Source organism: Ruditapes philippinarum, unplaced genomic scaffold (genome assembly GCF_026571515.1).
Source record: "Ruditapes philippinarum isolate M1 unplaced genomic scaffold, ASM2657151v2 ctg351_1_1_1_1, whole genome shotgun sequence".
Classification (NCBI taxonomy): domain Eukaryota; kingdom Metazoa; phylum Mollusca; class Bivalvia; order Venerida; family Veneridae; genus Ruditapes; species Ruditapes philippinarum.
In genome coordinates, this window is record NW_026864352.1 from 390854 (window position 1) to 403397 (window position 12544).

Consider the following 12544-nt stretch of genomic DNA (forward strand, 5'->3'; position numbering starts at 1 on the left):
TCATAATATTGGGAGATTACTCCAAACAATTTCTATAACAAAGTAAAATATTGTTTTTAACTAGTATTCAATTTAGGTATTTTTTTCAGATGATTTTGTTATGTTTCGAAGAAAAAAGAGACAAAAATATTTAAATAAAGTTTAGATTAAGATAAAGAATAGAGAATATATATCTGCACACAATATTAATATTGCATTTTATTTGGATTTAAAAGGCGTTTTGAGCTCCACACCAAGTGTCTATGGTTGAAATTTACGAAATAACAAAAGTTTTTACAAGACAACGAGATATTATATTCGAAAGTGCTCACACAGTTTTCATTAAAATAAAGGCTATTCTCATACAGATTAACAGCTTTACTATAGCTGTCATTTTCATAACTATTCCTAAATTCATTAGCTTTGCATAGATCTGTAACTAGGAAGACATATGTCGTCTTTCCAGTCTACACTAACAGTCTAACACCAAATACATAAATTAAAGAAACAAATTAAGCATTCTTGAGTCATTCTGGGACAGAATATAAGTTGTATATTATGTCCCAGAGTCATTAGATGAACAAATTATATATCTCAATGTATCAATTTAATGATATTTTCATATTGTTCCGGCATGTTCGAGACAAATGTAAGGCCGTAATATATACTGCAAATTAAAAAACCGACGAAACAATTATAATGTGTATACTATTTTAATGGAACTCTACCAGGATAACAATATTATAATCCTACTGACCTTTTATTTAATATTGAACTATATATGAGCCGCGTCACGACAAAACCAATAATAGTGCGTTTGCGACCAGCATGGATCCAGACCAGCCTACGCATCCGCGCAGTCTGATCAGGATCCATGCTGTTCGCTATCAGTTTCTCTACTTGTTATAGATTTGGTAAGCGAACAGCATGGATCCTGATCAGACTGCGCGGATGCGCAGGCTGGTCTGGATCCATGTTGGTCGTAAACCAATTATGTTGGTTTTGTCATGACGCGGCTCATATAGAGAAGTGCATCCCGTACGCCCTATACAGACTACACCCTCATTATCTGATAAGATAAGAAACTAATATAACAAAGATTATACAGTCAGAAACTAGTATATAACTATCAAATATGGAGTTCCTTAAAGGTGAGTTATTACATTTCAATTTTTTTCTTGGTATTATATGTAAATAAGATATTTTTCGAACGCCAAATTAAATTAAGATCAATTAAATGCTAGAAATTATTTTCTTCCGTAAATAAATCACCATCATGGCAGCGCTACGTGCATCACTGATGCACGAGTAAATGGTTTTGTTACTCAATAATGATTTATTAGCATTTGTATGATTCCTAAATATAGCGTAGTACGAGCATTTAAAGAACGTTAATTTATCTTTCTTTGTATAATTAGGGCCTCCTCTTTTTTTTCTTATACGTAATTTGGGACTTAACATGTATCTTTCTGTCCCAGACGTAATTAAATTGCACTGTTATAGTAAATTGTTTTTTATAATCAAACTTTTTTTTATATATTTATATTGCAGTGTTGCTGTTTATGTTAGTAGTCTTGATATGTTATTTAGAACAAACAGGTTAGTTAAACAGTACTCATCTTTTGTTAAGTAACGAAATGATATATTTACTATGATGACCTCTATGTTTATATCAATAAATGTATTGCAACGTTATTCATTTTATCGCTATAATTATTAAATTGTTGGATCGATATCGACTCCATCTTACATGAATCTAATTGAATATTTTTAATCGTCAAACTAATAGATGACTAACCTTGTCCATTGTAAATTGTGCATTTCTTTCAAGCAGTTTTCTTTCATTAAGGCTTCGTTAAAACTTCCAATGATAAGATTAAATGAGCCGCGTCACGACAAAACCAACATAATGGGTTTGCGACCAGCATGGATCCAGACCAGCCTGCGCATCCGCGCAGTCTGATCAGGATCCATGCTGTTGGCTTACCAACTACAATACAAGTAGAAAAACTGATAGCGAACAGCATGGATCCTGATCAGACTGCGCGGATGCGCAGGCTGGTCTGGATCCATGCTGGTCGCAAACGCACTATGTTGGTTTTGTCGTGACACGGCTCATTTCTTTCTTCTAAATAGATGCTACAATGTGCTACAAATGTGACCATGTCGCACATCCACGTGACTGTGATAGAGTGGTTCAGTGTAAAGAAGGGGAGGTAGGTTACTTTGATAATGAAAAAAGTGCCTTCTTATAGATCATGACCGATTGAGTGCACGTGAACAAGCCATTGAATAGAATAGACATGTATAAAGATAGAGATGACAATGTCTTTCATTTGTTTGCAGAATTCAAATACAAATGTATACAGTGATGATTAATATGAACGACACATAAAGACTTACATGGTATAATTTGGAGATGATGTGTTTACAATTTTATTACCGTTTATAACTCGTGCACAAATGAACAAGTGATATAAAGAAAATGCTCATTAGTATCACATAAGTTTATAACAATGTAATGAATATAGTTTATACTTCTAAAGCACAATTCATTTGTTACCTCAGCCTTATCCGGGACATAATGGGAAAAATGAGGCAACTGTTCTTAAGCCTGTGTGCAACTTCCAACTAATTGCTTTGTTTTCATTTGCTCTCGAGGGTTCTTCACTTTTCTATTTTTTTATACTCAAAACAGCAGGTGTCAAGTGCTGTGTGGATCAATTTAATGGCCTTGAACTTCATCCTTGTGTTGTAATATTTTTCCTGCTCATTGATCCAATACTTAATTTTAGTGTAGAGATTGCATACCAACTTATAGCCGGTGCTACGGGGCGTTGTACATAATTACGCTGCCTTTCAACAGACTCGATAAAACCGTGCTCGCAATTGTTAACTAGAGAAGCTAATTATTTTTATTGTACTAGGGGGTTATCTCTCTCTCCCTCCGATCTTTGTACCTCCCATGTGTCAGAGTAAATACGAGGGTTTTATTTGGCACCATTTGAAGTAGCTGGAGATATGTCAAACGTACTATGCGGGGTTATTTATGCCCTGAATGCCCCGTCCGTGTCCTTTGCAAGGCCCTATGGTAGGACCTCAGGCTAAGCATTCAAATGAATGATATTGTTGTTTTTCAGACGTGTCACGTGATAAGTTATGCACAACCAGATGGACATTTTTACTACGTTACGGGTTGCATGGCCAAAGCGGTAAGTATGTAATTCAGTTTTGGTACAACAAAATACATGTATTACATTTTTGCAGGGACATTTCATTCAAAATGAACAAATTAGGATGTTTCAATAAAGTACAATTATATATTCGTATTTTAATGAAAGGAAATGAACTGATGATTTTTTCACATTTAAACTACATGTAGTTTTGTACTTTGTTTTCAAAGTCTTGTCCCGCTGGAGCAACTGGTTTTGGTAAACGTGATATAGCTTTCTGTAACAGATGTTGTCATGCTGATTATTGTAACAAGGAATTGTGTGATGGACCACGTACGTATATAATATATATTACTATATACCTTGCACATATACAAAATGTACCCTCATAAAAGAAATCTATATAAGCACCATATATACTCTTACATTTGCATTGGGAGTCTAAAGAGATTTGATTAATACATTTTTCTGTGATAAACTCTTAAAACATAATACAAGATTTGTATATTAAGAGGACAAATCTCAGTCTTACTTATCATTTAATGTATGTGTTATTTTACTCTTGTTTGAGCACATCATTCAGCAGTTTGATTCGTTCAATTAAAAACGTTAGTGACGGACCAGTCTAATTAAACTGCACGAGAACATTTGTACCGACTAGTTTCACTTTTCAATGTAAACAGTAATTTCAATGTTTAGCTCCAACGACACACGGACCTAGATGTTTACAATGCAGCACAGTGGAACATCCGACACATTGTGGGGCGGTTACAGAGTGTGCTAACGGACAGGTAAATCTTTTACCATAGTGCATTGTTCCAATAATTAAAGGTTGGGTATGACTAACAGTTATTCGAATGGACTCAGTTTTGCCTTATGGTTTGAAGTAGAAGATATGACAATATGAAGACTGAATTCTGACACTCAAGTGTACGCACAAAGTATGGTCGACATTTCCGAAAGGGCAATAGAATCTAGTACAGAAATAAGAGCAGTATGCCCCAGAGATTAAACCAGGAACAATTTATATATGTTACTTATTTAACGTACTAAAGTTCATTGTCACTGTCGCCTTATCTCTAGCTTGTATTGTCTATATGGTCTTCAATTATCAAATTACTTACATTAATAGAAAAATAACAAACCATAGTCAGTCTACATCATATTTGATAACATATTAACAAAATAACAACGAATTAAAACAATATGATTGATATACAATGTTTCAGTATACATGTACATGTACTATGAACAAAACAAGGTCATAACTCGGATAGCTTGTAGGCTATTTACTAGTATAAAACACATGTACATTAGACATGTTGCACTTTATTAAACATTCGGTACTGTATTAATTTTATATTTAAAGGTATGCTTTACAAGAGAAAAGTACGTTTTTGGAGAGCTCAGGTACCAGCTAGGATGTGCCGATCAAGTAAGTTTAAATAATATAACTTTTAGGACAACATAGAAATAACAATATGGGTGTAAGAAAAGAGAGACGCTGTGGGCAAGTTGTTATAGAAGATTTGCCACTAAAAGTGCCACCTGAATGTTGATATTTGAATTTTGCCAACTTGCATATTGAATTCTTTAATATAAGTATGCTTTAACGAGAGGTCGGTGGTTTACGAAAATGGGCATCAGGATGTCAAGGCATCTTTTCACGAGTAAAATCTGTAATTTCTTGTTGAATGCGGCTCTTATGCAGGGAACGTTAGTTCGACCCATGTCCAGTAGCTGCATAGCTACAAATGGTTTTGTTTTGCAGGGCTGTTTAGTTAAAATTGACTCATAACGTACTTCTCATTGATTATCCTTACTCAATTCAATACTTTACATCATTGCAGTCAAAAGTTTAACAATTCCAAGCAGTAACCGAGAACTGAATTACACGTTTATTTTTTATTTCTGTAACGTAGACAAAAAGCATTCTTACTGTGTTGGATATCTTTAACCAATGAATGGCGGAAAAGGCCAACAAGTTGCGATTGCTTACCCCATTATAGCACTATATATTTACAAGGACTAAATTTCAGGGTTGTACACCACAGACGTATCGCAGTCTGGTAGAGAGACAAGCAAGTCAATGCCATAAATGTTGTACAGGAGAAAATTGTAACAGAGATTTGTGTCTAAATACAGGTACACATACACGCACTTACCTGTTTCAATTTTCTGTAAATAAACTAATTAGATATCAAATTATCATTGACCTGACACAGTTTTTCATCTTATTATGATCTAAATCAGATTATTATTTTTCGTAATGTTAAAGAAGGCTTCTCGTGTTTACCTGATTTCTCTTTTTATCCCCCCCCCCCCCTTTAGCTTTATGCATTATAAACACTGCAGATATTTTATGATTTTTGATTATATGTAACAATGACAGGATCTCCATTAACAAAGGCCCCAGCAACTGTAGCCACTAAAATACCGGTAACAGAACCTCAGACACAGCCACCAGTAACAGCTCCCCAGACACACGCTCACACACATGCTCCTACAAATACGCCATCTAATTCACAGACTACATGTGAGATATTATTTACAATATACATGTATGTGTACAATATTATAAATCTGTATACATGACATGTTAACAAGTAGCTACATGTATACCGTACTAGTAATATGGGCGGCATTCTAAGAAGATTTTAAGTGTTAGTGCAAGACACGTGTCGATATTCTAGAAGTATCATTTTATAGGGTTTCCATTCTAGAAGTAATTATATCATCATCTTCTCCATTATATAGACTCTCATGTTTCTAATTTATAAAAGTATTAAAAGAGTATCAACAACAAGAACTTCCATTCTAGAAGTAACAACAGGAAAAAATTTAATTCTAGAAGTCACGTGCAAACCAAGCGTAAATCACATCCGTAAATCAAATCCGTAAATCACATCCGTAAATCAAATCCGTAAATCACATCCGTAAGATTTTGAAGTCTCATAAAAACATAATTTGTAGTAGTTTTAATGACGTCATTAAAGGTGTGTCCTCGTACCTGTTCTATCTTAATTGATTACTTACTTATAGTTTTTATTCAGGCTTTCAATTTTTAGTTTTGTATTTCCGCAAAAACCTCTATTTAATTGTGTTAGTTCCTCAAAAACCTCTATTTAATTGTGTTATTTCCTCAAAAACCTCTATTTAATTGCGTTACTCTATCTAGTTATATACAATCTGAGGGGATGTCATTACAAAGGAAAGGTGTACCACAAGGGTGACACGTGGGACGAGGGCTGTGACTTTAGATGCACGTGTATTGATGATAGATCTGGTAGATACACGTGTCAGGATATGTAAGTTAGAAGATATGATACTTACTGTACATTGTATATAATTATGTGTAAATTCAATTCTGTATTAATTGAAATTTGACAAGGAGAGTCGAAATGATTTCAAACTTGCAAAATAAACTCTTTCTTGAATTCTCAGTTATTATAAGGATTTTCTTCAAAGGCTTAAAGAATGTGTTTTATTTTAAAGATGTCCAACATACATAAATGTACCAAAAGAATGTTCTATGGTCCGTGCACCAGGAGAATGTTGTTCACATCCGGACTGTCATGGCATACACATACATTATACAAACTCTACTTCCACCAACAGTACTGGCTTTACCGGCATCAGTAAGTTTCTTTTATTTTAGTTATACACATAAATATGCATAATGTAGTTTATTTAAAAAGTTAGTTCATCAAAGGACCCTTATTATTCGTTGCATTTGAACATGTTGATACCACGTACGGTGTTTTTATGCCGTTCTTTTAAAGCTACTATCCAACATATTGTAGTTTAGGGCGTTTTTGAAGTGAAATGTCATCAAAGGAAGAAATGTAACCTTAGGTTCGTACATTTATATGGAACTGCATGGATGATTAATAAATACATGTCTTGTCCGACGGAAAAAAAACAACAACAACATCTTGAAAGTTCCTGCTATAATTTTAAGCCGTTGCAACGTTTTATTTTGTAAATATTGACTTAAAAGGTACGGTTATATATTTGCAGACGAGTGTTATTATAAGGGAAATACATATAAACAGGACGAGAAATGGAGGGACAGTTGTGAATACGAGTGCACATGTGTAGAGGCCAACAGAGGGTATTATAGGTGCTCCTCTTTGTAAGTCAATGATGCTTAACTTTATATTATACGTTTCTTTATATCAGTGGTAACATAATAACAGGATGACTTGTGCATGTAACGCTAACATGTCTTTAAAATATATCTTTCAAATTTGTTTTCATGCCCAAAGATTATTTCCATCATCATTAATTAGAAACATAAATTCAGTCTTGAACGTAATGCATATGTTCTAAGTTTGAAACAGTGTTTCATTTCATATACACCTTGAATCAAAGCATCATTTCGCTCCTTTACAATAATTCTTATCCAAAATGTAGTTAAAGTTTATTAGAAACTACACTTTCCTACATTTTGTTGTTAACAACAAAATTAGATTTGTTTCCAATTTGTTTCTTATTTAATTTACCATATACATTTTATATACATTGTACATTTATAAATATAGATATATGTTAATATTTCACAGATGTTATACATGGAATCTCCCCGACAAGTGTCACCTTGACCCTCCTGCAGCAGGAAAATGTTGTAAAACCCCCAGTTGCCCGGGTGGGTACGTGATCAATTATCCACAGGGATATGTTGCTAACTGATACACCATGTGTCCTTCTTTATGTTTTTGTAACGCAAATACATGTTTGTATTAAAATATATAAAACGATTAAAACTTTTTTTCCTTTACTTCATAGTGGTGTTTAGTGCAAAAAGGAACTATAAAAGCCCGCTCCCCTACCCATGCTCGAATTCAACTTTAGGATATATGCTAGATTCTATTTAAGATACATAAGAGACCATTTAGATTAGAAACCTGTTTTTATAAGCTGACATTCGAAACTTCAAGTTCAATGACATATTTTATTTAACTGAGATTTCATTTTCGCTTTTTAAATGTGATACTATGGACAAGTTTCAAATTTGCTTTACACTAATGTCATATATTATACCAGGCATATCTTTTGAGATTCCTGCATTGACTGCTTACCGTCATTGAATTTGATAAGATACAAAATAGACGCAAGAACAAGAACGACCATTATACAAAATACACGAATCTACGACCATGATGTCAATCAAACAAAGCAAAAAACATGATGCAAAAAAAAAAAAGACAAAGCAAAGTCCATGATACAGAACAGACGCAACAACGACCATGAAACAAAACAGACGGGTCAACATCCATGATGTCAATCAAACAAAGCAAAAATCTTGATGCTAAAACAGACGGAGCAAAGTACATGATACAAATATATCCAAGATCATGAAACAAAACAAGACGGAGCAAATACCATGAAACAAAACAGACGCAACAACGGCTATCATACACAAGAGCTGTCGGTAGGACAGCAACGCTCGACTATTCTTAGTGCTTGATAGTAAAAACAAAATGCTTGATACAGTTACCTCCTCCAGTTTACAGGTTGGGGTGATGATGGTGAACAAGTGTTCAAAGTTTCAAAACTATATGTCCATGGACTTTGAAAATATTTGAAGTATTACAGAAACTTTAAGGTAAATTCTAAGTCGAAAAAGGGGCATAATTCTGTCAAAGTGCTTGATAGAGTTACCTCCTCCTGTCTACAGGTTGGGGTTATGATGGTGAACAAGTGTGCAAAGTTTCAAAGCCATATATCAATTGACTTTGAAAATATTTGAGGTATTACTAAATCTTTAACGTAAATTCTAAGTCGAAAAAGGTGCATAATTCTGTCAAAATGCTTGATACAGTTCCCTCCTCCTGTCTACAGGTTGGGGTCATGATGGTGAACAAGTGTGCAAAGCTTCAAAGCCATATGTCAATGGACATTGAAAATATTTGAACTATTACAAAAACTTTAACGTAAATTCTAAGTCGAAAAAGGGGCATAATTCTGTCAAAATGCTTGATAGAGTTACCTCCTCCTGTCTACAGGTTGGGGTCATGATGGTGAACAAGTGTGCAAAGTTTCAAAGCCATATGTTAATGGACTTTGAAAATATTTGAACTCTTACAAAAACTTTCACATTGTGAAACAGTGGTTACGCCGACGCCGACGCTCGGGTGACTACAATAGCTCTACTTATTTTTATCGAATAGTCGAGCTAAAAAACAGACGGAACAATAACAATAAAACGAAACAGACACGAGAACGACCTTGATACAAAGCAGACAGAACAACTACCACGAAACAAAATAGGCGATACAACGACAATGCGAGCAGAAACTAACCGTGTAACGAAAATCATACAAAACAGACGGAACAACAGCCATGATACAAAACAGACGGAACAACGACCATGACACAAAACAGACGGAACAACGGCCATGAAACAAAACAGACGGAACAACGACCACGATACAAAAACAGACGGAGCAACTACCATGAAACAATACAGTCGGAACAACGGCCATGACACAAAACATACGGAACAACGACAACGAAACAAAATAGGCGATACAACGACCATGTGAGCAAAAACTCACCGTGTAACGAAAATCATACAAGACAGACGGAACAACCGCCATGATACAAAACAGATGGAACAACGACCATGACACAAAACAGACGGAACAACGGCCATGAAACAAAACAGACGGAACAACGACCACGATACAAAAACAGACGGAGCAACTACCATGAAACAAAACAGACGGGTCAACATCCATGATGTCAATCAAACAAAGCAAAAACCTTGATGCTAAAACAGACGGAGCAAAATACATGATACAAATACATCCAAGATCATGAAACAAAACAAGACGGAGCAAATACCATGAAACAAAACAGACGCAACAACGGCTATCATACACAAGAGCTGTCGGTAGGACAGCAACGCTCGACTATTCTTAGTGCTTGATAGTAAAAACAAAATGCTTGATACAGTTACCTCCTCCAGTTTACAGGTTGGGGTGATGATGGTGAACAAGTGTTCAAAGTTTCAAAACTATATGTCCATGGACTTTGAAAATATTTGAAGTATTACAGAAACTTTAAGGTAAATTCTAAGTCAAAAAAGGGGCATAATTCTGTCAAAGTGCTTGATAGAGTTACCTCCTCCCGTCTACAGGTTGGGGTTATGATGGTGAACAAGTGTGCAAAGTTTCAAAGCCATATATCAATGGACTTTGAAAATATTTGAACTATTACAAAAACTTTAACGTAAATTCTAAGTCGAAAAAGGTGCATAATTCTGTCAAAATGCTTGATACAGTTCCCTCCTCCTGTCTACAGGCTGGGGTCATGATGGTGAACAAGTGTGCAAAGCTTCAAAGTCATATGTCAATGGACATTGAAAATATTTGAACTATTACAAAAACTTTAACGTAAATTCTAAGTCGAAAAAGGGGCATAATTCTGTCAAAATGCTTGATAGAGTTACCTCCTCCTGTCTACAGGTTGGGGTCATGATGGTGAACAAGTGTGCAAAGTTTCAAAGCCATATGTTAATGGACTTTGAAAATATTTGAACTCTTACAAAAACTTTAACATAAGTGGTTACGCCGACGCCGACGCCGACGCTCGGGTGACTACAATAGCTCTACTTATTCTTATCGAATAGTCGAGCTAAAAAACAGACGGAACAATAACAATAAAACGAAACAGACACGAGAACGACCTTGATACAAAGCAGACAGAACAACTACCACGAAACAAAATAGGCGATACAACGACCATGTGAGCAAAAACTCACCGTGTAACGGTAACAAAACAGACGGAACAACAGCCATGATACAAAACAGACGGAACAACGACCATGACACAAAACAGACGGAACAACGGCCATGAAACAAAACAGACGGAACAACGACCACGATACAAAAACAGACGGAGCAACTACCATGAAACAATACAGTCGGAACAACGGCCATGACACAAAACAGACGGAACAACGACCACGATACAAAAACAGACGGAGCAACTACCATGAAACAATACAGTCGGAACAGCGGCCATGACACAAAACAGACGGAACAACGGCCATGACACAAAACAGACGGAACAACGGCCATGACACAAAACAGACGGAACAACGACCACGATACAAAAACAGACGGAGCAACTACCATGAAACAATACAGTCGGAAGAACGACCATGACACAAAACAGACGGAACAACGGTCATGGCACAAAACAGACGGAACAACGACCATGACACAAAACTGACGGAACAACGATCATGACACAAAACAGACGGAAGGAAAAACGGCCATGATACAAAACAGACGGAACAACGACCATGACACAAAACAGACGGAACAAACAGCCATGAAACAAAACAGACGGAACAACGACCACGATACAAAAACAGACGGAGAAACTACCATGAAACAATACAATCGGAACAGCGGCCGTGACACAAAACAGACGGAACAACGGCCATGACACAAAAGAGACGGAACAACGGCCATGACACAAAACAGACGGAACAACGATCATGACACAAAACAGACGGAACAACGGCCATGAAACAATACAGTCGGAACAACGGCCATGACACAAAACAGACGGAACAACGGCCATGACACAAAACAGACGGAACAACGACCACGATACAAAAAACAGACGGAGCAACTACCATGAAACAATACAGTCGAAAGAACGACCATGAACAAAACAGACGGAACAACGGCCATGGCACAAAACAGACGGAACAACGGTCATGAACACAAAACTGACGGAACAACTACCATGAAACAATACAGTCGGAACAACGGCCATGACACAAAAACAGTAGGAACAACGGTCATGACACAAAACAGACGGAACAACGACCATGAAACAAAACAGACGGAACAACGGGCCATGACACAAAACAGACGGAACAACGGCCATGACACAAAATAGACGGAACAACGGCCATGACACAAAACAGACGGAACACGATCATGACCAAAACAGACGGAACAACGGCCATGAAACAATACAGTCGGAACAACGGCCATGACACAAAACAGACGGAACAACGGCCATGGCACAAAACAGACGGAACAACGACCATGACACAAAACAGACGGAACAACGGCCATGACACAAAATAGACGGAACAACGGCCATGATACAAAACAGACGGAACAACGACCATGACACAAAACAGACGGAACAACTGCCATGAAACAAAACAGACGGAACAACGACCACGATACAAAAACAGACGGAGCAACTACCCATGAAATAATACAGTCGGAACAAACGGCCATGACACAAACAGACGGAACAACGACCACAATACAAAAACAGACGGAGAAACTACCATGAAACAATACAGTCGGAACAACGACCATGACACAAAACAGACGGAACAACGACCACGATAC

At 36.4% G+C, this 12544-nt stretch overlaps 1 protein-coding gene across 1 annotated transcript; it reads left to right on the forward strand.

Annotated features, from left to right (window-relative positions):
- The first annotated feature begins 1031 nt into the window (after positions 1-1031).
- Positions 1032-7909, forward strand: LOC132725302 (uncharacterized). Its single transcript, XM_060710403.1, has 13 exons — positions 1032-1130; positions 1531-1578; positions 2116-2195; positions 3120-3191; positions 3383-3485; positions 3852-3943; positions 4522-4587; positions 5192-5297; positions 5545-5688; positions 6331-6460; positions 6648-6790; positions 7173-7287; positions 7718-7909. Exons 1-13 carry the CDS (start codon positions 1115-1117, stop codon positions 7842-7844), a joined length of 1242 nt encoding a protein of 413 aa, XP_060566386.1. The 5' UTR covers positions 1032-1114; the 3' UTR covers positions 7845-7909.
- The last annotated feature ends 4635 nt before the right edge of the window (positions 7910-12544 follow it).

Bases quoted from the DNA above. Each gene is read 5' to 3' on its own strand.
- LOC132725302 (XM_060710403.1), top strand. The intron at 2,196-3,119 runs GTAGGTTACTTT...GTTGTTTTTCAG, and splicing joins TTCAGTGTAAAGAAGGGGAG to ACGTGTCACGTGATAAGTTA. The intron at 3,944-4,521 runs GTAAATCTTTTA...TTATATTTAAAG, and splicing joins CAGAGTGTGCTAACGGACAG to GTATGCTTTACAAGAGAAAA.